The following is a 26,966-nucleotide window of genomic DNA, read 5'->3' as shown; positions in this document are numbered from 1 at the left end:
CGTCCTTCATTGCGCCCTCTCCTGTGCCACCCCACTTCCAATGCCATCCCCTCCTCAGCACCAACACATTTGCAGTTGTCTGTCACCCACTTTCTGAGTCCTAAGGCTGCCTGCAGTTGGACTTGGGATGAAACCCCCAGGCAGTCCTGGACCTCCAGCACTGAACAGCATTCAGCTGGATGTCCCAAGATGCCCAGCTGAGCTCAGAGAAGGGAAGGTGAGCTTTGTGCCAAAGTCCCCGCAGCAAAAGTATAGCCCAAGCCTGAGTATTTGAAGAGAGCATCCCCAGAGAGGTTTTGGCTGTGAACACAGAAAAGGATCGCTCTGTGGGCTCCTGGGACATCATGGGTCTCAAAGGGGCTTTTGGGTAGGGGTTGTCTTACTCAGGAGCCAAGGTTCAAGTCCTGAAGAGCCTGAGCTACAGTGAGCTGCAGAGCCCTGCTGACAGGCTCACAGCCTGAGGGAAACCCTGGCACTAAAAACTAAGCCTCGGGAAAGGAGGGAGTGGAAAGGGATGAGAAAAGAATTGAGATGTCTTCTGTTCATGCCCTAGCCCCCTTGATCCATTAAGGTACTGAAATCATGTTCTAATAATAAAAGAAAAAAACCTCATTGCAGACGCCCTCTGAAGAGAAGGGGGCAGGTTGTCTGCACGGGCGGGGTGCCCTCCTGGCACAGCTGTTTTGCCCCTCCTGGCCTGTGCTCCTCTGGGAGCCTGCAGAGGTCGCTGTCCTGTTCAGGTTCTCTACCCCCCCCAAGGCACTGGGTGGGCTTAGGGATCCCCCTTTCATCTCACTCAGCCCTGCCCCCTTATTCCTGTTGCACTGCACTGGGAGAGGGGATGTGACAGCCCCTGCAGGGCCAGACACCTCATGTCACCTGTGCCCCCTCTTCTCCTCCCAGGCTTCCTGGAACTGGGGTGGGGGTGTCTTGGGTGCTTGAAGTCTCCTTCACTTGCTTTGCTCCCCTCACCCTGTACCTCTCCACTGCTCAGTCAAGTCAAATCTTTAGAGTTGAATGAAGAGAAACTAGATTGTCTGGAGCAGCCCTCAAACCCCCTTGCGCCTAGCCCTCTGGCATCCCTGAGAAGGGGCCTGTGGCATTGGGGGAAAGTAACTTTTTCAGGCATGCTGGTGCCTACTGGCTCACAATCCCAGCACTCTAGGAGGCTGAGGCAGGAGGACTATATGTCTGAATCCAGCATGGTTAACTTAGAGACACTGTCTCAAAGTTCTAACAAGGGGCAGGGGATGTAGCTTAGTGGAGCTCAGGCCCTGGCTCTATGCCTAGTACTACCCCCCAACACATACACACAAAGTGCTTGACTTAGGGTAAGAAAATTTGGTCGAACCCCCCTTGGGCAGCTATAGTTCCCTTTGGGCAACTATTTTCTTTTTGGTTTTTCTAATAGTTCCTACCTATGCAAAAGGGAGCTTCTCCAACTTCATCTTCACGATGCCCTCTACCCTGTGCTCAGCATGGAGGAGTGCACAGGCTTGTACTTTCCCTTCCTCACCCCATTGCCATGGGGCCCATGGAGCTGAAGATGTGGGCCTCTCTGCAGGTTCTCTGGCTTCCTGTGGCCTGTGAGGAGCACATGACTGACTGAACCATGCCGCGTCCCTGCCTCCCATTTACTGGAGTGGAAGAACTCAACCCTCAAAACTGATTTCCTCAGTGCTGTACCACAGGACTGGCAGGAGAGAGCTATGTCAGTGTCCTGGGGATTAATAGTCCTTTCCGACCCACAGCCACAAAGCGAGCTATTAGCCAACCCCAAAGGCCCCCTACCCCAGCCATTCCCAAAGCCTAAGAAGAAGAGTAACGGTTTATTGAGTCATGTGGCAATGGTGGGTTGTCCTTAAAAAAGAAATAAGCATCAAGGAGAGAAGCCCAACATGGTGGGGAGACAATTCACTCAGAGGCCAAGGTGGGGGTGGAAAGAGGGAAGCTTGACCCAAGTAGCACTTCATTTACAGTATTTACAGTCAGGTCTTGCAGGCAGGAACTATGCAGGCCAGAGAGGGATGCTCCTTGCTGGCTTTGGAGGTTGCTTCAGGGTCTTGTTGGTGGCTGCATGGGCTGAACTGCAGGAGCACCCTTGGCGTGGCAGAAGCTGTTGGGAAGGGACCAGGTCTCTGCTCTCCATCTGCCTCTCCCCTGGGCAGAGCCACACCTCGGCCCCAGGGGCCGGGGCCCTTTGGGGTTCCTGTCTCCAGTTGCTTTCTGGCTGATGGCAGCTACCCACGGGATGAGCCACTGCAGGAGAGGCTGGGGTGGTGCCTGTACACTCCCAGCAGCAGGGAAAGGGAGGTCAGCTGACGCCACGGTGGGTTTTCAGGTCTACTCGCCCAGCCCGCAGCCTGTGGCCACAAGGGAAGCATAGAAGAGCCAAGCGAGCCGAATAGCAGATGGCAGGAGACTGAAGGAGGTGGTTCTCAGGGTGAACAATGGGGAGAGCCTTGTCACAGCCTGTGACCTGTGGGCCGCAAGGACCTGCTTACAGGACACAGCTGCTGCAGTCGCATAGATGGCAGAGCCATGCAAGTGGCCCTCATGCACCCGTGGGCCAGGTGGGCCCCATCTATCAGTGCCCCCCAGCTCCTCATGGCTTCTTCCTCTTCTCTCCTTGGGCAGGTATCAGCCCAGGCACATTTCTCCTCCAACTCTGTCACTTTTGGAATGGGATGATTCTCTTTCCCTGGGACTCCTGTCCCTCTTCAAGGAGTCTTGGAAGACATCCTGGCCTTCTCCAAGGTCATCCTGTCTTTCATAGTTCATTAAATTAACCACACAGGGAGTGAGTTGTGATGCTGGAATTGTGGTTATTTTTCATGTAATAAATAAAGATTCCTTTGTATGACTCTCTGGGGCCTGTCCCAGGCTGAGTCCTCCTGTTGCCTGGTTGCTCCCAGTGTCCCCATGGCAACTACAGATGGTCAAAGGCGGTGGCAGTGGTGGGCGGTGCACTTGGCCTTGATGTGGAACTGTAATAATATGGGGAACCTGGACACATTAAAACACACACACACACACACACACACACACACACACACACACACACACAGCACTGGTCAGAGGGGAAGTTGCTGAAAAGCCTTCCCTGCATCTGCTGACCTTTTAGACAGCTCCGGTTAATCATTTATCCCTCTGGCCTATCTGATCATCAAAGATTAACTCCTCTCCAGCCCTGCTTCCATGTTCTCTGGCCTCACCTTTGAGTTTCTGTCTGGGATAAGAATGGTGGCTTCTTGCCCGCTCCCCTTGACTGTTTTGACCTTCAGCACCCTGCCTGCAGGGAGCTGGCGATGGAGAGCCCTTGTCTGTGGAATCCCAAGAATCAAGCACGCTGAAGGATTGGGCTTGGGGATCCTCTCCAGCCAGCCCAGACACCCACAGGTCAGAGACTCTGCCTCTGGGCACCCAGAAGGATCAGACTGTCAGCTGGTAAGGAGGTCTGCTCCTGGGCTGTGGATACCTGGGTGCATGGGAGGCGGCCTGATGAGGCTGGGCGGGAACGTATCCTGACCCCCAGAGCATCTCATTGGCTTTCTGGTTCAATCGAACAAAAGCACGCTGGGGTTGAACACATGGCCTCAGCTCAGGTGAGTCATCATTCCTATCATTTCTGTAATGCCAGAAATGCCAGCAGGGAATAGCAGGAGAACAAATGGTTGCCAGGTGGGGAGGTTGGCCACCCCGCAGCCATTGCTGTCTGGCTCAAGTTTGCTCTGACACCCCTAGCCACCACTCAGGGAGGCTCTAGTGGGAACCCTCAAGGTCCCTGTACATGGGCTTGGTTTCCTGAAGCAGCAGCCTCACTCTGTTGTTCTGCACCTTGACCCCAAGAGCTCTTCGTTTTTTGAGCCAAATACCAAGAACTTGATGGAACAAGGATCTCTGTGGAAGAGCTTTAGTGCTGAGTCATGATTGCTTGTGACCCACTTATACAGTTAATGGGGGCAGCTTCCAGGAAGGAGGGCAGTGGGTACCTGCAGAAGACAGTTCTGCTGTCTTAGGGCTCTAATCCATCCCATCCTCACTTTTCTAGCCTACCTCGGCCCTTCTCTCCAGCCAGAGCCCAAGTTTTAGGCCAAACAAAGTTTTAAGAGACTAGGCCTTGGGGAGCAGGAGGGAGATGCGGTCAGGAAGTTTCTGGTCTTCTGAACCCTCTCCCCTCCCCCTGCAACCCTTGTGCTACCTGGCCAGCAGAAGGCCTGGGCACCTAGGCAGGGACTTACTCAGCAGGCTGGAGTTGGGGAAGCGCCAGGCCTCGCCGTAGGAGGAGTAGGGGGTGTGGCCGTAGGCATTGCCAGTGTATTCACTTCCTGTAGAAGCACACAAGTGAGAGATGCCTATGAGGTTAAGGCACCACCGTGGGTGGGGTAGGGGTGGGGGTACAAGGGTCTGCAGGGCCCACTGCATGGAGCCCAGGGATCAGCAGGCCTGGGAGGGACACCTTCTGTCATCCTCTGGACTCCACAATCTGGGCCATTTAGGGCAGCACCCTTTTCTCTCAGCATTGGAGGTGCTGACTTGTCTACTCAAAGGAACCCCGGGAGAAAGATGTTAATTGTCCCAATTTCCAGGTAAAGAATTGAACCTGTGGGATCTGCAGAAGCTCATGCAGCTGGAAAGCTGGGCACAGAGTGGAGGCTGCACTGTGACTCTAGGACCCAGAGGCTAAGCCCGCTTCTTGTGCTGCTCAACCTTCTGCAGAAGGGGCTGTCCCCAGTGCCCATGGCTCAGGAATGGGTACAGCAGCCAGAGAGAGGACTGGTCTATAAGAACTGCAGAGAGAGAGAGAGAGAGAGAGAGAGAGAGAGAGAGAGAGAGAGAGAGAGAGATGGGAGGGATGGGGAGCTGAGGCTCGAGGGGAGGAGAAGAGAAAGGATCCCAGAGGGCATCAACCTCTTGGGGAGGCTGTGTTCTGGGACTACCTCTGAGAATCCTTCTGTACTTTAAGCAAACTCAGTGCATGCATTTACACAAAATAAATCAAATTGTGATTTCTTTTTTATTTGGCTTTCCCAAAAGATTTATTTACCAGGGAAATGACTTAAGAATTCCTGTATATTACAACAACAAGGCTAAGCTGAGCAACGCAACTATTATTGGCATTTGGTCTGGGGTTCGCAGTCCACTCTGCTACTCCTACTCATCCCCACTGCCTGGTTATAAAATAGGAAATTGAAGTGTGGCACGATTGAGTAGTTTGTCTCATTGGTGGGGCAGAACCTGCCCTTGGACATTTGTTCTTAAATTCCAGATAGTTCCTTAATGCATCTATGAGATGATTTTGTTTGCAAAGCCAGGCTCCCGCCAACCCCAAGATCCAAAGAATGTCCCTTCAGAAAAGCATCTGTGATCATGAACTAAGTATCTTTGGTGGCTCCTCATCTCCTTCCCAGCTCTTCAGAGTGGAAGTTCTTGCCTCTCAAACCTGCCTGCTGGAAGCAAAATCCCCATTTCCTACTTCCTGACTGTGTGGACATAAATAAGTTGCTTAGCTTCCTTGAGGCTTGACTTCTTTATCAGTCAAGTCAGGCAACATTATCGTCCTTGTCGCATAGAGTTTAGTGAGAATTAAACAGATAGCACATATTAAACACTTAGCACTGTACTTGGAGTAGAAGAAGGACTCACTATCGATAGCTTACTACTTTTCTATGAAACAAGTTCAAAATAGAGTTCAGTGGGGACTCAAGTCAGTCATGCAACCAGTCTTAATGGCACTGTTAGGACCATGGAGACTGATGCCCTGCAGAGAAATGGCATTTGCTTAGGAAGAGTAGAATGAAGGAATGTGTAAGGCAGAAGACAGAAGCTGTGGACCAAATCCTTGTCTAGAGGGTCAGTGATCGGCGACAATCTCACAGTAAGAACAGAGCTAGTTCCTCCAGGGCGGGGACTACACCAAACACAAGCCGGATATAAAGAATGGAAGAGGAAAAATGCAGAGAGGCAAGGGTGGTGGTAGTAGAGGAAGAAAACTAAAAAATAATCCAATCCAATCATTCACCGCAATCGTGAAGGGGCAGCTATGCAGAGAGACAAGTACCTTTGCGCAAGGCCGCCACTCCAATGCCAGTGGGCTCTCTTCTGGCCCCAGTGCCAACAACCCCACATCTCGTCATTTCACGACTCACTTGGAGGAAGCTGAGTCTACCCTGGCTACACAGCTGGGCCCTGCCCATGACCACGCCCACAACCCACTCTGTCCAGTGCAGGGCACTGCAATCTCACATGGAAAAGGAAGAAAGATGGCAAACACTCACCTCTCATTTTGTCACTCCACTTAGCCCTGTCCTTACTCACTTTTCCAGCACCCTGAGTACCTGTATGCTTCAGTGGCAGGGAGCCAGAGCAGGGAATGGGGCTAAGGGAGTAACACACCTTTGGGTCTGGCTCCTACCACTACTGGCACTGTCACCCTGCCTGCAGCCCTGCAGCATGGAGGTACCTACGGAAGGAAAGTACCCCCACCCTACTTTCTTTTCTTTTGGGTCCTTGTAGTTGGCCTCTCTCTTCTTCTCCCTAATTCAACCCTTCAGTACAAAACCACATTCTGCTATATTTTATCTTTAAAAAAATTCTTTTCTACCCTTGTCCCTTTCTAGCAGCCATGACTTTGTCTCCCTCACAGTGTGCCTTCACCTTGTCACCCTCTGCCAGTTAAGCCAACGCCAACCCACACAAGTCCCCTAACCTGGTCCCCCCAGTGGTCATGTCTAGATCCACAACTCAATCAACCTCTAAGCCATCATTCCCTCAAAGGAACTCATAATTTTGGGCTCTGTAATGGCCAACCTCCTGGTTTACTTGTAACTTGTTTTTCTTTCTCTACTTACTCTCTGCTGACTGCTTCTCTGTTAAAAGTTTAAATAATGTTGAAGAACCCATTTCGGTTTGAGAGCCTTTTGTGAATTTCCCACCATATTCTTTCAAATGAACTGTCTAATCCCTTGGCATAAAACAACTTTATCCAATGACTGAAATTTATACTATAATCAAGATTCTTTTCTGACTTTAGAAATGCATCATGTGATTGCAGAAATATAAAACTGGGCATTTTGTAGGTATCTCAATCTTAATATGGCCTAACAGAACTCTTGATTTCCACCTGCTACCCATTATATCTCTTTCTCTCCTAGATTGATCTATCTATCGTCTGTCTGTCTGTCTGTCTGTCTGTCTGTCTGTCTCTCTCTCTATCTCTGTCATTTATTTATCTCCTCTATTTTCCTATTCCTATAGTCCATGCACTATCAGAATTTGTTGGATCTATCAATAAAACATATCATCATTGTCACTTTTCTCCTCTTTCACTGTTACCTTTAGCATAAGCCACTGTCATCTCTTGTGAGAACTACAGCAACCATATCCCAACTGGTCTCTGTGCGTGCTTGCATGCTTTCTTTCTTTCTTTTTTGGCGGAACTGGGGATTGAACTCAGGCCCTTGTGCTTACCAGGCAAGCGCTTATTCTACTGAGCCATCTCCCCAGCCCCATGTGCTTTCTTTCTTGACAGGTCTACAGTCCACCTTCTCCAAAGCCTGAGTAGTCTTTCAAAACTTGACTTTGACATCTCACCTTCCCTGACTGCTTGTGGTCCTTTCATGTGCTCACTTCCTTTCTGTGTGCTATCACGCTAAACTGGTTCTTTTCTGCCTTAGGGCCTTGGTACTGGCTGTCCCTTTGGGGTAGGGATGGTTAGTCCTTCATTACTCGGCTGATCACTTTGAACATTCTCTCAGAGAGACCTTCTCTGATCACCCAATCTAAAGTAGTTATCTCATCTCCTCCTGGCTCCTTATACCTCATCACATATCTCCATCTGAAATCATATTTATTCATTCGTTGCCTGTTATTGTCTATTTCTCGCCAGCATTAGGTTGTAAGCTCCATAACTAGAGAAATATATCTTGTGCATTCTTGTATCACCAACATCTTACACAATAAATTCTCACAGTATTTGCTAGGCAAAAATGTGGTCAATGGGCTGGTGAGATGGCTCAGTGGTCTAAAGCACCTACTTGGAACAAGCTTGGCAAAGCACAGGGACCACGGTTCAATCCCCCAGCACCACATGCCAGCCAGCCCCGCCCCCTGATGGGCTGAGCTGGCCACACACACACACACACACACACACAAATAAAAAAAAAGACTTTAAAAAAATGTGGTCAATGGATGAAGAAATGCATGGTTGAATGAAATGTGGATAATGGAAATATTGATAATGAAAGGATGGATGGGTGAAAAGATGGATGGATGGATGGAAAAATGGAGAGACAGAGGATGTGAACACAGAAAGGGGAATGAATGGAAGGATAGATGGCTGGAAGGATAGATTATGGACAAATGAATGGAAAATGGGCAGATGAAAGGACAGGTACATGGTTTAGGATAAGTACTACTACCCACTATGTCTCTTTCTCTCCTAGATTGATCTGTCTATCATCTGTCTGTCTGTCTCTGTCTCTGTCTCTTTTTCTTGATAGAGATAGATGAATGAGTGGATGGAAAGATAGAAATATGAATAGATAATAGAAATACAGATGATAAAATGGATGGGTAGATTGATATGTATAGATGGTTGGATAGATCCATGTACTTGGAGCTTTTCACTCTGTTACAGAACTGGTGTGAGTACCTCTGTTATTAGGTATTAAGGGTATGAGAAACAGAATGAGAGAGGGAGGGAGGGAGAGAGAGACAGACAGAAAGATGGAAGACAGAGACAGAGATACTGAGATACTGGTAGAGACAGAGAGACACAGACAGAGAGACAGGGAAGAACAGAAAAAAACAGAGACACAGAGAGGGACAGACAGAGAGAGAACAGATGAAAACAAAGAACGGCAAGTGGATGTGAGAGATCCGCACCCTGGGCTTTCTCCTGTGTGGCTTCTCTGCAGCTTTTACCTTTATTTCTAGATTTGAAGTTAAAAGACTCTTGTGAACCAACCACTTAGAACCTAGCATGGCCATGACTCTGAGCATACTACTTTGCTTTTCTAAGTCACCAGTTCCTTACCTACAAAATTGTGATGATCACAAAAACAAAGCAAAAGGAAACAAAAATCCCCACAAAAACAAACGACGCCAAAACTGGGATATCACCTTCTCAGTCTTACAGTGAGGATGCAATGACAAATTAGGTGGAATGTGTAAATGGCTAGACATGCAGATGTGCCTAACAAATAACCTCTCCCTCCTTTCCACAGCTGGTCACGGAGAGTGCGATCGGTATGCTTTGCTTTGAGCATCCATGATGTACCTTCCCTGCATTCAGCTGGACTCTGGGCTTTTTCATTATAACTGAGGGAATCCCCATTTCAGTTACCTGGGAGATCACAGGCAGTGGTAAGATACGGACACATAATTTTCCTCCAATAAAAGCCCTTAGGAATTCATCTGCACAAGGGTATTCCTAGGAAGCAGGTAATTCATTTAAATAGTACTGCATTTCCTGAAAACCAGTTTGCACACAACTTACCAGGAGCCTATCCTTGCAGCTGTGGAAGGCAAAGCCCCTTGCTTGTGTGACACCCTTGCAGTCAGTGTGCTAGGAGTGTGTGTGTGTGTGTGTGTGTGTGTGTGTGTGTGTGTGTGTTTTGCTCACAGCAGTTTCCCTGGATGAGGTCTTTCTGGAAACAACCTAGGCGCCTTTGATGAAAGCTCCAAGCTTTCCAGCTACCTCACAGGTCAGATTCTGGGTCCCAGGAAGCCCTTCCTCTGGGCCTGCCCTCAGGAATGATTCATAATTAAGAGCCAAGCTTTGTGCTTTCTGCTTCTTCCTCCTCCTCTAAGCAGGCAGCGGGGCAAGGTGGAGGGGTGGGAAGGGGGATGGGGGAGCGGACTGGAGTCTGGGATTTTGATTGAGAGGCCCCATTATCCACACTCTTAAAAAAATAACCGAATCTTTTCCTTTTTTATCTTGACCAATCTCATTTCACGGTCCAGAAGAGGAAGGGAGGGAGGGAGGGAGTCCGGAGCCAGGAGAGAGAGAGGAGTCAGTATTCTGTATTTTCAACGCTGCATTAAGCACATCGCCACGGTAACCAGGCAGCAACAAGTGCCAGCTCAGCAGGTTCCCAGGGAGCGCAGAGCCACCTCCCCTCCCTCGCCTTCTTCCTCCCTCTGCCCAGGACAGCTCAGCCCACCTGCCTCTGTGCTGGGTTCCTAGAGTGGGTGGCTGGTGAAGATTAACCCCCATCAGGGGGCAGCAGACCTGGGTAGAGCAGCTGGCCTCTGGGCCAGTCAGGGAGGCTGGCCCGGCCCTGAATGTGGGGCACATGGGCACTCAGTCTCGAGCCCTGTGCAAAGCTCCAGGCCTTAAGACCTCTCTGGGTCACTTCTACTCCATCCCTCCCAAGATCCCTACCCAAGGGGCTCCTAAAAGTGAAATTTTCCCAAAGAAGTTCCCATTGTCTTTATTTGTCTGAACCTTGACATCCTGACCATTGGATGACTGTGGGCAGACAAAAAGCCCCAAAAGACTGGCCGGCAGGATTCCAGGGCAGTCCAAATGAGGATGGGGAAAATATTACCAGTTCTCCCCATATTTTACAGAATGCCCAGTATCCCCAGAAACTGTACCCTACTTATGGGTGTTGTGTGAGGGTGGGGTGTGCAGGGCGCCATATTCCAACCCTTTCATCACCACCGCTGCACACTGCAGGTCTTTCAGAAGGGGCAAACTGAGATTCATCAGCGCTAAGTCACTGGGAGACCACAAACTGCCTGAGCTCATGTGTGGCTCAGTATTTGAGCAGACTCAGGGACTGGGTGGAAGGGATGGGGGAGGTTGGATGTGAAGTCAGGTCTGTCCCTGCCCTTCTTGCCCTTCTCTCGGCTTCAGGGTGGGGAGTGTGAGAGATCTGAGAAGAAGGATACTGAAGACAGAAGCTGGAAGGATCCCAGGGCATTTGCTCTAGGCTTTTATAAGAAGGTGTCTGTCTGCCTGATCCACCCTTCAAAGGCCTTTGGGAAGACCAAGAATGGGACACAACCTGCCTCGTGCTCCCACTTGTGCCTGCCCCCCAACACTTGCCCATTAGAGGACTTCCCCTGCCCAGCCCTCCCCTTACCTGCCACCATGCCTGCGATGGCAGAAGAGGCATAGCTGCCCTGTCCACTGGTGGGGATGTGGGGTGGGTATCCGGGCAGCGTGGGTCCCACCATCTCTCGCCCTGGAAAAACACAGCAGAGTCATCAGTTGGCCTACGGGGACTTCCTGTGCTTATTACCACAGTCTCCTGAGGCCAGCAAGTCTTCCCTTTTTCTGCTCTCTTCAAAGCCATTCTCCAAACCTACCTCCTCCTTGCTTCTCTGAGCCCAAATTCCTGTCTCCTCTGTGAGGAGGAAGACACCATGCACAGGGGTCACTTGCTGCTTCAGTCCTGTCTCCTTCCCTGTCCTGCAGCAGCTTCATTTACATTCTCTTCATTTACTTTAGTCACCCACAAAAATAGCATGGGTTGGAGGCAGGGCCATGTCTTTAGTCAGTCTTCAAGATCTCCAACCCCAGCATAGCAGAAGGCATAGCTGACCTAAATAAATGCACTAGACACCACTTCGCTCAGAGTATCACTTTCAATTCTAGCTGTGCAAGGAACCAAAGCACAAGGCCTGGCTAAGGGGTGGCAGGTGTCCGACTTTTTGGCCCACCATTCCTCTTTTCTGGCCCATCATTCCTCTGTAGCAGAGGGTCCTAACTACACCCTTTTCTAGGGAGCTGGGTGGGGCCTCTTCCTTCCTACTCCTTGTCCTGACCTCCCAGCTAGACAGAATCTATCAGAGTTACAGGGGACAGGAAGCCTACTGGCTAAAAGGAGACATGGCTGAGAGATGTTTGACAAGTCACTCATCTGTCAGCTACTTTTCTGAAAAGAAAAATCTCTTTCAGGAAAGCAGATAGCTGTTCATCTCCCATCTTAGGGATACCAATGCAGGTCTGTAAAGGCCGCATCTTCCTGGCTGTATTTCTTCAATATGTCAGGAAGTGTAATTGAGGAGATTTAGATTTACCTGACTCAGCGACCTCTTACCCCCTGCCCAACAAGCAGGATCCCCTGCCTGTTCCTCTTCCATCTCCCCCTTGTTCTGCAGGTCCAGGTCAGACTCTGCCTCTCCCCCAAAGTCCTTGGTAAGATGATGACAGCTGTCCTAGTATATTTATTAATAACACCTATTTCATTCCCAAATGTTCCAGTTCAAATGTGAGTCATTTGGTCATCCCCTACTTTTTGGTGATGTTCTAGAATTTCTTCAATCCCAGCAGTACTGACAACCTAGGTTGGTGAGATCTTCGTTGTGGGATTGTTCTGTGCACTGTACGATGTTTAGCAGCATTCCTGATCTCTACTTACTAGAGTCCAGTAAGAGTTCCTACCCACTGGGATGACCAAAAATGCTTCCAGACATTGCCACATGTCCCCAGTGGGAACAAAGTAGGGGCAAAATTACTCCAGGCTTCAACCCCTATGTTAGATTAATACTGGTTGACCTAAATGCCTTGGGGGCTGTTTTATCTCCCAGCACTTCCATGGACTACCCATGCACTCTGTCCACTGACACACCAGGCCCATCTCCTCGACAACACTGCTTACCCAGCCTTCTTCCTGTTATACCCCAGCCCAGGTCCTCCATACCTCATGCCCTTGTAGGGGCCCCTGGTAATGTTGGGTAGGAGATATGGTCCACAAAGCCCTGTAAGTTGTCAATACCACCATGACTTCTTGGTCTTTGCTTCTTTCTCTGGAGATCTCCCAGGGACAATGAGTTCATTCAAAAAGTGTGTATTGGATAAGCACAATACACAGGCACTTTTCTAAACACTTGGGGATGGAGCAGAAAGCAAGGCCAGACACTGAGTCATGATGGGGTATTGCTGGGACTTGGAGCTAAGCTGAAGGGCTCAATGAACAACTTCTGCCCTTCCTCTAGAGGGAAGGGTCTAAGGGCCCTTATTCTGCTTCTATGGCTAATTTTACGTGGGCCCTAGACCAGTCAGGTATGTGAGCTCTGATTGGTTTTTGTTTTCTCTATACTCAAATTGGGAGAAAAGAATAACCTTACGCACCCCGTTACTATCACTCTGAGATTATTATTAGCATAATTCAAATCCAGAGTTTCATGCTATAAGATGAACTCTGATTAGTACAATTGATACAGTCATGTTAGTGAAACTCTTATAGAATAAGTCTTCTTTGAAAAGAGCTGTCAGTGTGCATTATTTAAAACTGTGAATGTTTTGAAATACTGAACACCACCCTCTAATTTGTTTGACTTATTGCCGTAGCCAGCTATCGTTGGTACTGGACAAAACAGGGTGGAACTCACTGGAATTCTACAGGTGGGTGCTGTTCACCTGACACAGGGTGGAGAGAAGAACAAAGGAAGGGCTAGAAAACAGGTTAGGAAAAGAAAAACTTAGTCTATGTAGAAGTAGGAGACACAGGCCGAAGCCATGCCAAAGGGTAACCTGAGCTTCGTGTGACTATGACAGCAAAGTGATCTGCCCTCAGCCTTAGCCTTTGGGGAGCACCAGGCCAGGTCCTGGGGACCAAGAGGGAAGGAGTGACATGGGGTCTGTGAGAGCAGGGTATGGGTGAATGGTGGCATGGCAGGGAGAGATGGGGAGGGTGGGGGCTGACTGAGGCGTCTTCGCTTTTCCTCTTCACCCCCTAGTTCTTATTTCTTGGGGGAGGAGTGGCGAGGGAGGGAAGGAAGCAGGGAGGGAAAGAGTGAGGGAGGGAGGTCCATATCCAGACCAGACTATGAATGAGGAGCAAATCAACTTCTCCAAATCATAGTTTCCTCTCTGTCATGGGAGAACCTAACTGAGACCAGAGCTTAGAACTTGGGTTCACCTCACTTCCCGACACACCGTGAGAATTCTGAGACTATGTCTGTGTCTGCCGTGACGGGGCGTGCGCAGTAGGACATGCATCTCAGCTCTCGGGCCATCTATCTGCCTGTGCTGGCCCAGTGCCCCGCAAGGCTCATCTGGTCCCAGTACCCTGTGTTCCCGTACAGCCCTCCCTTCTGGCATTAGCAGATCGCTCTCTATTACCTGACCCTGGGGCCTTCTTAGTTAGATAGTTCACAACAGAGGTTCCAGGACACAGACTCCTCCCTCCACAGCAGGGTTCCACCCCCACTTTTTTCTTTTTTTTTTTTTTTTTTTTTTTTTGGTCAGAACCAGGGATTGAACTCATGCCCAGGCAAGCACTTATTCTACTGAGCCATCTGCCCGCCCACTCCCCAACCTTGCTCTTGCAAACAGAATTCTTGGGCTCTGGTCCCTGTATTCAGACATTTTAATCTTCATCTCTTTTCAGTCACCTAATTTTTTCCTGGATGGCGGGGTAGAGATTTCTAAATTAAACACCAGAGCAGAAATCTGAGGGTTTCCTCCCATGAAACTGATCGTCCTGAAAAAGACCAGTAAAACTTTCTGTAGAGAAACCCTCACCCAAACTGCACTGCCACCAACTGTCCTAACAGTCTCACCCCACTCTATCTCAACTCCTTGAAAAATAATTTCTTGGACTGAGGATGGAGCTCCGCAGCACAATGCTTGCCTAGCGTGAATGAGTATGAGAGTTTGGGCTTCATTGCCAACACCGGAGGAAAAAAATTCTTCCAGAAAGCAAGAACTTTGCATCTTCTCAGAAACAGAACAGCAGAAGCAGTGTGCTGGCGATGCCCCTGCCCATGGCCCAGCTTGCCCTCTTAGTCATCCCTGTTTTTAAGGCTTTTCATCAATAAATTTAATGTTCCCTCTGCTTTGCTCCCATACTTCCTATGTGGCTCTATTTTTTAGAAGCTGACATACACCTGGGCCCCACTCACTGGTTGTGAAGAAGGGAACTCTCGTACCCCAGAGCAACTGGGAAATACTTTCAATAACTGCAGAGAGTACCAACCAGAAGGCCAGGAGCTGGAGGAATTCAGGGAGTAGAAGTGACTTCAGACTATTTCACTTGCCCTCTTTGATGTCTGTCCTCTCTGTAACCTCTTTGCAATTCCTTATCTTGTTCTGATAGCCAGGAGAATTTATGGCAACGCAGAAGTCTCTCTGGAAGGACTAAATATAATTTTGGACAAAAGGATGGAGGAGGGTAATGGGCTCTTTGATGATAAAACCTAATTCCAAGCTTTCTGATCCGGTAAGCTGGAGTCAGCCTTGGAGCGGCCAGGACAAGGACAACCTTGATGTCACCCTCAGGGCCGATGCGTGGGAATCTACACTAGGATGTCTGATGGGACCTGGGAGGCATCTCTTTCTTGGCTGATGGAGGGGAGGCTGAGACTCAGAAGGGCAGCCACCCTGGAAATCTCACTATCAGAGCCACTGGGCTATGAGAATGACTCAGAGAAAGGCTGTGAGGCAGGGAAAGGAGCAGCTGGAGATGTCAGGGAGGTCTTAGCAGGTCAGGAGGAGGAGGAGCACTGGGAAGGCTCGTGGAGGTTACAGTCTGGCCGATTAGGAAATGAAAGCTCATCAGGCCCTCCTTCCTCTCTCCCTGTCAGCAGCTTTTCCTAGGAATTATTTGGTCTTGTTGCCTTTTACATTCACCTCTTCCCCCTGAGGGGGATGGAAGTCCCCAGACTCTGGGGCTCAATCTCTTCCTCACTTTCCTCCATCCTGTCATTCCCTGCCCCCCTCCCAGTCCTCCCTCCAGAGGCCAGCCATGCATTAGGTATTTAGGTCCAAGCCTCAGGTGGACATTTGGTGTTGGAGCTCCAGGTCAACACCCTTAGCTCAGCAGAGACATAGCCATCACCTGCCTTGTCCCTGAGTAGCAGGACTGGGCTCAGCTCAGTGACCTATAGTCCTGAGTTGCTCCCTCATCTTGGGCCCCTGCCTGGACCCTGGTCCTTGCAAGCCTGGCCACTCTGCTATTCTTCAAAGCCCTGCTCTGTGCTGAATCTGTGGCCCATCTGTCTTCATCGATGCTCACACCTGCAGGGAGCATCCTAGGAGCCTGGCTCTGGGGACCACCTGCCTGAAGGACATCCGATGCTGTGTACTTGGCTGCCAGCTTCCTGGTGAGCACCTGGTATCTGCTGCCAGCTGCTTTGTCCCATGGGTTGGATGACTTCCTAGTCCTGAAGCTGGGCTGAAGAGTGGGCCTGTCCACTAAATTAGCAGCTCACAGAAGTTGGAAGCTTCGCAGTGATTGGCTGCATGTTGACAAGGATACTTTCAGCTTTAAAAGAGTGCTGGGGTAGGGGAGAGCGCAGGTACTGGAGGGCCAAGGAGCTTGCCCTTGGCTACTGCACTCTACACTTCACACCCTAGCTTCCACCTCCTGCCTGTCCTTCCCTTTCTTCTCAGCTGGTCCTGCCAAACCCCTCTGCCTTTTACATGGTGACTGGTGGGCCACTTCCTTTCACCACCTCACTGCTTACCTGCTTGGCCACAGCCTCCAGCCCTGGCTGCCACCTCCACAAAACATGCAAGTGTGCCCCTGATCTAGACTCTCCACCCCACAGCGGACAAGAGCCTCTTGCTGCCCCCCCTTTACCCTCCCCATTCCATTTCTTGGGCCTGCCACATTCACTCAGCTTAGATGTTTCTCCTTTAATCACTTGAGTCAGAACAAATGACCCATCTCTGCTGACTTTATCCTCTTGAAGTTTCAAATTGAGTCAAGATTTTCCTTGCTTCAGATCCTTAAACATAGCCTCTCTGCCCACACACTAGGTATCCATCTCTACCTAAAGGACCTCCTACATTAGATCCAGGGATGTACAGAGAAGAGAATGTTGACTCAATCATTGCTCAGGCCCTGGCTGACCTGAACAATGTCCACCTGTTAGTGAGACCATCTCAGGTGCAAGAAAGAATTTGTCATTGGTTATAAAGAAGGAACCACAGACTTACATCAGAAGGCCTGTGCTTCTTGGGTGGCAGGAGGTCCTGGTTTCCTGCGTGTACCAGGGGTCCTGCCCCACCTCTACTGGTCTCTGCTCTAGCATCTGAAGATGGCTAGGTTAGGGGCAGGGGCACATGGGAATTAGCTCCATCACTAGAGACTCATACTTCTTGAAGACAACTCTAACATGAAGTAGGCTCCCCTGGTGCTGAACTAAAAGCTACCTGCCTTCCTCCCTTAGTCCTAAGGACTCCCTTCGTTCCAGGGCTCACTTCAAAGTGTCATTTCTGTGGAAATCCTTCAGATATTTGAAGACTGTTTGAGATCTCCGTGTCTGGGCCAAATGTTGCCTCCTTCAGCCTTCTCTCAGACCCTGGCTGGCCGGGACAATGTCCACCCGTTAGTGAGGCCCAGCTCTGCCAGGCTGTACCTGAGGTCTGACCCTTGGGGTGGGGGCCCAGCCCTCACCCTGGGAACATCATGTTCCCGACTAGACTTTGGCTAGGCCCTCCTCCTCCTCCCTGCTGCACCTGCTTCTTCTGTAGTGTGAGGAGAGGTTCTACTCCACAAGCACTTAACATGCTTACAGCTTCAGGTGTTTCGAAGGCAATGAGATTTCTGTAGGACCTCCCCTCTAGTTCCCCCCAAGCTGTCCAGTCACTCTGAGGTGATAGCAAAAGTTGCTGGCCTCCCTTACTGGCACTATCTGCTGGGTATGAAGACATTAGGGAGGCCAGCGGGGACCAGATCCTCCTGTCTTTTTTAGGAATTTGACCAAAAGTTGGCTCTAAAGCTAACAACGCCTTTTTGCCGCAAGCGTTTTCTTTTTGTTTTTTAACCAAGACCAAGAGGTCCCACCTCCTACCACCTGGTTCCTTGCCTTAGAGTTCCTACTCTGCCATGGGGTCTTGGGGGTGGCGCACCCCACTTCATAGCACTCCCAAAGAGCTTCTACAGCACAAGTGGAACTAGGTAGGCAACGGTGGCTGGCGATGGGCAGGACAAGGGGCTAGAGAAGGGGCTCGGCCAAACCAGGGGACCCTTGGTTGGCACTGCGGTCCTCCCCCCGCCCACGCGGCGCTGCACGCCAGGACGTCCCTGTCGTACCTGAGAGTAGGGCCTGGCCCGTGAACTGCCCGTACACGGGGGCAGCATGGGGAAAGGCATTGAAGGGCGGGACCGAGGCGCCGGCTGGGCCCCCGGAGCCGACTTGCTGCAGATCCAAAAAGGCGGAGCTAGATAAAGAGGAAGGGGTGGAGCTAGAACTGGACAGCTCGGGGGTTTCCTGCTTTATGGCGAAGGGTGAATGAGGATCTGCCGGAGGGAGGGAGACAACAAGGAGAGAGGGGTGTGAGATGACGGGGCGGGAACATGCACACACCAAGCCGTGAGATGCGGGAGGGATGTGAAGGCGGGCGGGCCGGCAGCTGGGGCGGGGCGGGGCGCGGCAGCCGGTGATGCTCAGGTGGGGGTGGCCAAGGCTCTACCCCGCCGCCGTGCCCTCTCCTTTGCAGAAGAGTAGCAGCAGGTCATGTGATCCCCTTGCCCTGCAGGGGGGCGAGCAGTGGGTGGGGAGCGGCCTAGGACTGAAGGCGCGGCCCCGGTCCCACCTGGAGGCATAGCCTCCCACCTCTCCTCTCCACGCCAGGGCCCTGCACCAGTCTCCTTACAGCCAGCCCGCTCTGCTGTCCGGCCCTCCAGCTCACCCTCACAGCCGCGTGGAGATGGCCCGTGAGCCTCTGGGAGTCCTACCTGCCACCACAGGGTAGGTCTGGTGAGTCGAGAGGTTGCGCCCCAGGGGCGTATTGGAAGGGGTCAGGGTAGCCTTCCCATCGTCCAGGGTGCTGTTGAGCAAGGGCAGCGGGTAGAGGCCCTGGAAAAGATAGGGAAGTCAGGAGGGCAGAGGCCCCTGGACCTGCAGATCTGGGTCCTCCTACAGAGCCCGTGGCCTGTCTCTGGATTCCGGGACGCTAAGCTGCTTGGAGAAGCTCTTTTCCTCCTTGCCTCCCTCCCTGTTCACTCTCAGCTCTACTTGCTGTTTAATGAGTTTCCGTTCAACTCAAAGCCCTAATGTTTTCCCAGTCCCAGAGTTCGAGGCTGGCAGTGGCCTGGGACCCCGTGTTTGGGGTGGGGCCTGTCCTTCAGAGGACCGTGACTTAGGTAGACATAGTCTCCACCCTCATCTCCTCAGGAAGTTCGGGTACAGAGTCGAGGACAGTGCCACGGGCTGAGCAGGCATCCCTAGGAGTGTTCCAAGTCCTTTGCACAACTATCAATAATTCCTCTTCAGGTAGGAAGTGCAGACCCAGCGAGGTCAGGAAATTCATCACCTTCCTGTAAGGAGTGCAGCAGGATTGAGGCTTCAGGACCGCTGCTGTTAGTCGCTGCCCTAAATTGGATGACAGCACAAAGCTGACACTAAGGCTTTGCCTCAGTTATTCTCATCCCATCCCCTCAGGAGCCCTGTGACATGGATGAAAGAGATGTCTATTTTGTACCTACAGAGTCTGAACCACAGAGGACAAATGTCCCCATTCAGTCTAAGGCTGCAAGGATTTCAGAAGCACCAGTCCACACGACAGATGGCTCTCTTCTCCTACTCCAAATGCAAGCAGATAGCAGTTTGTGAGTTCAGCCAGTAGCTTGGAGCTAATTTAGTAGGGAAAACTCTTTCTCAAGTGCTTGTGGGTTTTGTTCAACAAGACCTCATTCTAAAGTCCAATTCTCTTTCCCTGCCATGAGCGTGGCCATGACCTACCAGGCTTCTTTCAAAAACAGCTGAGTCAACTAACAGCAAGAGCATACCAACTCCCACAACTCCCTTCCGTCAAGGTAGGACAGCAACTCATTCCGCACAGAGTCACACACATCCCAAACTTGGCTCTGTGAGAAACAGTGTACAAAACTGAAATCAAGGACTGCTCAACGGTTACACAATAGGTCTATTAAAGGCAGTCGCTTTTAGTGATTTCCACGGAGCTGGGTTCTCGGAGGAGCCACAGCACTTTTTGGTTGCATGCCGGGCACTTTTGGAAGCGGCAGTCAATTCTGGAGGCCACCAGGGCACCATCAGCGTGGAGCAGCAATTATGGACTAAATGGTGCTCTGGTTCCGCGCCTTCCGAGGAGGCCCACTTAGAGGCAGAGTGGAGATGCTGAGAGACTGGCTTAATGAAATTGAACAAAATACCTAATTTCTAGAGAGTGTAAGAAAAGTTTAAAATGCCTTATGGATGTGTTGATTTAATATCAAAATATTTACTTACAAATCCCATTTCGGTTCCATATAACTCAGTGAAGGAAAAAAACCAAAATCTTCTATAGTCAAAACATTTTGGAGATGGTACAGTGCATGGTGTAAGAAGCACAGTGATGCTAGGATTTTTTTTTTTTTTTTCTGGGATGGAACTTGAATTGGGGACAGAGTGGCACAATACTTTCAAAATGTGGGTAAATTAAAGTTCTGGCTCAAAAATGGCTGGTCAAGTAGCCTTAGTCCACCTGACTTTCCAGAGTGTCATTTTCCTCACCTGTATCATAGAATCCACTTCCCAAGACTGAGGTAAGGATCAAATAGTTGTTTATACACAGTACTGATAGAAAGCATTCAGCACTTGCTTTAAAGCATTCACGAGTGCTTGGTGACAGCAGATGCTCAAAAAGTGGTCATGACCAGTAACACTGTAGGGTCACAGGAAGAGTCAGAAGCTGTCTAATTTTTGATCTCTGTCATCACAATATTCACATTTTGTTCATTTCGATAGATTTGTAAAGTACAGGAAGAAGAGGCCTATGGACTCCTAACTATGCCTGGCTGTAAAACAGCAACTAGAAATGAGGCCACATGACGTTCCTGGGATCACTTGTCCCCTAGCTGGTTTCCCAGCAAGAAGCCTGTGTCTTTGCCCCACGCCGAGGCCGGGTGTGAGGACCTGAGCTTCCTCCTCAGCTCCTCAGCCAGCAGGCCTTCCAGTACCCAGATGACAGAACACTGTGTTACGGAGCAGCATAGTTGATCACCAGCAGTAGAAAGGGGAGGACTTAGGCTTAATGAGCCCTTGGCACAGGCTAAGTTCTCTGTGCCCCTTCCCACCCAGTCAGGTGAAGGAATGAGGGAAGGAGAAGATAACTGTGAGGCCTGCTTCTCCCTCCTCAGAAGAGAGGGCTTGGAGCAGTTCAGTGGTTTTCAAATGCTTTCATTTTGTTCATTGTTCAAACCTGGACTCACCAATTCTAAGACCGGGAAGGGTGGCTCCATCTGGGTGATACCAGGGCTCTCGTACCCCAGCTCTGCCACAAGCTGCTTCCCCAGCCCTGCCTGTGTCCCTGGCCTTGAGTTATCACCTCACGACTGAAATAGGGACATAGGTGGTCTCTGAGGTCTCCAAGATCTTGTGTCTGCTCTAGGAGTCTCTTATTCCAGGATTCACCATGTAGGTGCCCCAGCATGGAAGCATAGGGCAGGGCTATCTGTAACCATAAAGATCCTTTGGGGAGCTCATGGGTGGAGGTAGGAGATGGCTCTGAGACCCAGCAGGTGCCCAGGGCCTCCTCTGAGGACTTCCTGACTCTCCTAAGGTGACTGCTGCTGGCCTGTGTGTGTCACAGGCTCACTCTCACAGAGAAGGTTGCCTGCAGGTCTACCACCACCACTGAGGCCCTGCATCCCTCCTGGAATCTGTCCTCACTTGGATGAGCACCCAAGCCTTCTCCCCAGCTCCACTGACAGCCAGCTTTCTCTATACCCCTTGTAGCTATCACAGCCAAAGCTGATAAAATCACTGACGCAGGTTGCCTGCCCAGCTGTGGGGGCTGGCTGGGGACCAGTGGCCCAGCCGGCCACTGGCAGTGGTTCAACACATTATTGGCACCATTACCATTGTCCTATTCTGAACTTAAAGGTGAACACTCAGGATGGCCTCACTTCCAGACAGAGTGATGGTATAGGCAAAGCGAGCCGTGGCTTGCACCCTAGATTGCACCCTGGAAACTCATTAGCTGGTTCATCTGGTAGAACAAGGAAGACGCCAACACCATGGACAGATAATGACAAACTGAGAGCTCAGTGGTGGTCACAGCTGTATTGTAAGGCCATCTTTGTTGGCCTCAGATTGGGACCTCTTACCCCTCTGTCAGCTCTTCATGAAAGCCAACCCACTAGAACCTGTTTCCCCTGTGCTGAGCCCTGGAAAGAAAAACTCCTCCTAGCTTGTGATTTAAGATTCTGGATCTCCCAACTCACTCACTGTTCAACCACTCAACACACCTTGATTAAGTGGCTGTGGAGGAAGCAGCACAATGTTAGGTGCTGGAGATAAGGATGCCTCAGGAGCATGTGCTTCCGCAAGAAGTTGCTGCCTTCACACCCTGTCCACTACACTACTACGAGGCCCTGCGAGGGTCACTGGGAGCTGCGTGACGGACATGCAGGGCCAGGAGCAGGAAGGCTGTGTCTCTGAGGGGCAGGCAGAGGGTGAGTGAGCTGAGTCATGACGGTTGTGTGGTATTTTTCCAGGCAGAGAATGAGAGGAAAGGCATTTGTTGAGCGGGCACACGATGTCCGAGGGCAGAGAGGTGTGAACGAAGCTGGCATGCTTGGGGACGTGAGTCATGCTGGCTCTTGGGCTATGCAAGGGGAGCAGCCTGGGGTGAGGCAGTCATGGTGGGGAAGTTGCCACCACCCCACAGCAGGGGGTGTGGCAGAAAAGTGGTGTGCTCTTAAAAGGGCCACTTGCCAAGTCTCAGGTGAGGGGAGCCAAGAGGGTAGGGAGGAGAGGAAAGGCACCAGGGTATCTGGTAAAGTAACGCCTGCATTAGGCTTAGCAGGATGTGAAGTACAGCTCCTGAGCCCACTGGAGCAACTTCTAGAGGTTTCAGTGCCGGGCTCCAGAGGAGAGCTTGGCTCCGGCACACCCTGACCCATGCTCGCCCATTCACCTCCCACACCGGCCTCTCACCTGTTCGCCTTTGGTGTGGCTGGGGGAGGCATAGGCCTCCGGGTAGTGTTGTCGCTCAAAGGGACACTCGAGTGACTCCAAATGGTGCTGGCTGAAGGCGTCCGTGCGGAGGTGCTTTCGGGGCCCGCTGCTGCTGCTCTGGGAGTCGATGCTCAGTCTGCAGCTATCCTGGTCACCTAGTACCCCCGACAGGAAGAAAGTTTTCAGGGCTCCTATCAACCACCCCTCCCCAGTAACACGAAGCAGTAGACCGGCTGGGGGAGGGGTAAGAAGGCCAGACACCTGGGCCCAGGGCATGGCTAGCTGAGGGGAGGGCATATGACTCTACATGTGGACACGGGAGGGCCCAGCAAGTCCTGGGCCATAAAGGGAGGGGCTGCTCTCATCAAAGTCTGCTCACGGGGCCCTCCTATACCTGCTCCCTCCAGCTCCACACCTGTGCCCTCAGGACACTCACTGTCATCCATTTTCCTCTTGCTGTCGCTGCCAGGCTGAGCAATTCCCAGGAGACCGTTGATAGAGTAGGTGGACCCCAGGGAATCCGACTGGGGTGACTCCGGTGGTGTGACAGCTGAGCTGGGGACTGCAGTGGGGGAATAGAGAAGGGGAGGGTCAGGATGTGAGTGTGACACCCCTCAGAATTCCTGTGGTGGAAGTCACTGCTGCAGAGGCTGGAAGGAAGGTTCTCAGGTCCAGGTGTCTGAAGTGTTTCCCTTCCTCCACATGAGCAGCTTAGGAAGGTGGGGAGGGGCTGTCTCACTGAACAGCTCAGCCCACAGGGAGGCTCCTGAGTTCCTGGGTATGCTTATGTGTCCTTTTTTGTGTGTGAGTACACAGGAGTAGTATGTGTGAGAGTCCTGGGGCCCCAGCACTCACTCAGTGTGTGTCCTGGGCTCAGGGACTTGGTGGCGACACAGCTGTCCATGGGGAGGTTGAAAGGTTGCTGTACTTTGGTTCGGATGATTCTGGAGGAAGAGCAGAAAGGGCCTTAGAGACAGGGGAGGGTAACAGGATGTGGTGCCCTGCCCAATCACCTTGCTGCTATCTCACTTGAGGATCTCCAAGCATTCCCAACTCACTGAGTCCACCATCAAACCCATGGGCCTACTCCTCGCACATGGCCCACCTATGTGTCCCCATTCCATGACTGGGACCATGGGCTGCTCAACTCAGAGTTCATCTGCCTCCCCCAATTTTCCATCAAATGCACCCCTCTGCTCATCTTTCCAGGGTTGACCCCTCTTTGTACCCCAATGTCTGTGCCTTAGCGTGTACCATCACTGACACTGTCCTAGGGTCACTCACTGATCACCCCATCCACTCTTGACCTTTTCTAATGCATGCTCTTTATGACAGCCACAGTGGGCTTTTTGAAATGCACATCATTCTCCTGCTTAAAATTTGCCAAGGACTTTCCGTTGCTCTTGGTCAATGGCAAGAGTATGCAACATGAGGAATCTCCACACTGATTTCCACAGTGCTTGCACCAGTCTACACTCCCACCAACAATGGAGAAGGGTTCTCTTTCCCCACAGTCCCTCTAGCATTTGTTATTGGTTGACTTCTTGATGATAGCCATTCTTTCTGGGGTGAGCCGGAATCTCAGCATTGTTTTAATTTGCACTTCTTGCAAGACCAGTGATGCTGAATGATTTTCATCTATTTATTTGCCATTTGTATTTCTTCCTCTGAGAAGTATGTATTCATCTCAGATGCACATTTTTAGGTTGGGTCTTTGAATTTTGGGGGTTGATTTTTTAAATTCTTTATATGCTCTAGATAGAAGTCCTATGTCTGAAGGACAGTTGACTAAATTTTTTCCCCCAGTGGGTGGATTTTCTTTTCTTTCTGTTGGTGATTTTTTTGTTTGTTTCTTTTTCTTTTTTTTTTTTCTGGAACCAGGGATTGAACTCAGGCCCTTGAGCTTGCCAGGCAAGCGGTTATTCTACTGAGCCATCTCCCCAGCCCCATGATTTCTTTTGATACACAAAACCTTTTTAATCAGATGCCATCCCAGTTGTTGATTCTTTGAACTACGTATTTCCCATGCATTTTGGTTTTAACAATATGCAATATTATAACCATTTTTAATTTCTTATCATCTTGTTTGGAAATTCTTTATCAGTATTTTATTATTATTATTATTATTATTGTCTTTTTGAGACAGGGCCTCTATGCAGTTTGGCTAGCCCTGAGCTCACTTTGTAGCTCAGGCTGATCTTTTTTTTTTTTTTTTTTTTTTGCGGAACTGGGGATTGAACTCAGGCCCTTGCGCTTGTCAGGGAAGCACTTATTCCACTGAGCTATCTCCCCAGCCCCCCTCAGGCTGATCTTGAGCTCACTACGTAGGCCAGGCTTGGCCTTAAACTCACAGTGATCCTTCTGCCTCAACCTCTCGAGAGCTGAGATTACAGGCATGTACCACCAGGCCTCAAAGTTATCTATTCTAGGGCTGGGGAGATAGCTTGGCAATCTAAGCACCTACCTAGCAAGCACAAGAACCCGGGTTCAATTCCCGGTACCACATGTCATGCCAGCCCCAGAACCCTGGGTGTACCATACTGACCACCAAAACCAGGTATGGTGGTACACACCTGAAACTCAGCACTGAGGAGGCTGAGACAGGAGGATCACTACAAGTCCAAGCTGCGTAGTGAGACCCTGTACCAAATAAATAAGTAAATAAATAAATAAAATATTAGAACTTGTCTATTCTTGAATGAATTCAGAATTACATGATATAAGATAATTACTTCCCTTTATTAGTTAGTTGGTCAGTTTTGGTAATAGGGATAGAACCCAGGGCCTTATACACACTTTTTTTTTTTTTTTTTTTTTTTCAGAACTGGAGATTGAACTCAGGCCCTTGTGCTTGCTAGGCAAGTGCTTATTCTACTGAGCCATCTCCCTGGCCCCCCTTATACACACTCAGCCAAGAACTCTACCACTGAACTATATTTCTAGTCTCAACTTTTATTTTTGGTAACAGTTTCCCCAAGCTATAATTCACATGGCATGCCCTTCATTCATTTAAAGTTTATGCAAGGGCTGGCCAAATAGCTCAGCAGATTAAAGCACCTGCAAGTGGGCGCAGGGGCTGGGGGTGCAATCCCCAGGCCTGCCGTGCTGACCCCGCCCCCAGGGCACACTGAGATGGCAATTGAGACTGGGTGTGGTGGCATGCACCTGTAATCCCAGCACTTGGGAGGCTGCAAAAAGCAGGTGGATCATTATGCGTCTGATCTAGTAGTGAGACCCTGAACACCCTGTAGACCCTTCCCTAAAAAAAAAAAAAAAAAAAAAAGTTTATGCAATAACTGGCATATTCACAGAGTTGAGCAACCATCACCACAATCAGTGCTAGACTCCTTTTTTTTTTCTCCAAAAGATAGCCCTGGACCCCTTCACCATCATGTTAAATCCCTGCCCTGCTGTAGGCCACCATGAATCTCTTTTATGTCTTTATAGATCTGACCCTGCATATAAAGGGATGATATAAAGTGTGACCTTTTTGTGACTAGCATCTTTCACTTACCATAATGATTTGGGGTTCAACATAATCTGTACTGGAGTTCATTTGTTTGCTGTTTACTAGATTATAAATATATTTCTTTTCATTGCTCAGTAATATTCCATGATATGGTTTTTACTATATTTTGCTAATTCATTCATTAGTTGATGAATATCTGGGTTGTTTCCACTGTATGGCTATTATGAATGCTGCTGCTATGTAAATTGAGGCATAAGTTCTTTTGTGGAAAAGAACTGTTTTTTTTTTTAATTTAGGACAGGGTGTAAAGCGTGTACAGGGTCTCATTACATAGATTAGACTCCTAGTCATTCTCCTGTTTTCAGCCTGCCAAGTGCTGGGATTACGGGCACACACGACCACACCCAGTCTCAATCGCCATCTCAGCGTGTCCCAGGGGCAGGGCTAGCACAGTAGGCCCGGGGATTGAACCCCTGACCCTGCATCTACCTAAGCAGGCACTTTAGTCCGCTGAACTATCTGGCCATCCCTATGTTTTAATTTATATACCTAAATGCAAATTTTGGGGGTGATGTATTGATTTATTTTTTAGTCCATCTTTTTTTTTTTAAATTTTATTTATTTATTT

The 26,966-nt window shown here is 50.0% G+C and overlaps 1 protein-coding gene and 1 long non-coding RNA gene across 8 annotated transcripts in view; one reads left to right on the top strand and one right to left on the bottom strand.

Moving 5' to 3' along the window:
* Positions 1 to 1,809: 1,809 nt before the first annotated feature.
* Positions 1,810 to 26,966, bottom strand: part of Pax8 (paired box 8) — a 61,913-nt gene continuing 36,756 nt past the window's right edge. For 2 of the 6 annotated variants that reach the window (XM_023717329.1, XM_023717330.1), the window contains exons 5-12: positions 23,725 to 23,813; positions 23,306 to 23,431; positions 22,849 to 23,024; positions 18,645 to 18,765; positions 18,000 to 18,206; positions 11,094 to 11,195; positions 4,242 to 4,328; positions 1,810 to 3,006 (exon numbers count right to left, since the gene is read on the bottom strand). In XM_023717329.1, the coding sequence (XP_023573097.1) occupies positions 2,930 to 3,006; positions 4,242 to 4,328; positions 11,094 to 11,195; positions 18,000 to 18,206; positions 18,645 to 18,765; positions 22,849 to 23,024; positions 23,306 to 23,431; positions 23,725 to 23,813 (985 nt within the window). In that variant the 3' untranslated portion in view covers positions 1,810 to 2,929. The remainder of the gene's footprint in view (positions 3,007 to 4,241; positions 4,329 to 11,093; positions 11,196 to 17,999; positions 18,207 to 18,644; positions 18,766 to 22,848; positions 23,025 to 23,305; positions 23,432 to 23,724; positions 23,814 to 26,966) is intronic. The other 4 variants (XM_023717331.1, XM_023717332.1, XM_023717333.1 and 1 more) reach the window with 2 other exon arrangements.
* LOC111817226 lies at positions 3,013 to 11,086 on the top strand. 2 transcript variants are annotated; one of them, XR_002821476.1, is made up of 3 exons: positions 3,013 to 3,447; positions 9,228 to 9,366; positions 10,865 to 11,086. It is a non-coding gene; the product is annotated as an uncharacterized LOC111817226 (long non-coding RNA). The 2 variants fall into 2 exon arrangements; XR_002821475.1 differs by having other exon boundaries at positions 3,013 to 3,455.

This window comes from Octodon degus, unplaced genomic scaffold, assembly GCF_000260255.1.
Source record: "Octodon degus isolate 3935 unplaced genomic scaffold, OctDeg1.0 scaffold00052, whole genome shotgun sequence".
Taxonomy (NCBI): domain Eukaryota; kingdom Metazoa; phylum Chordata; class Mammalia; order Rodentia; family Octodontidae; genus Octodon; species Octodon degus.
This window is presented reverse-complemented; position numbering and strand designations above follow the sequence as displayed.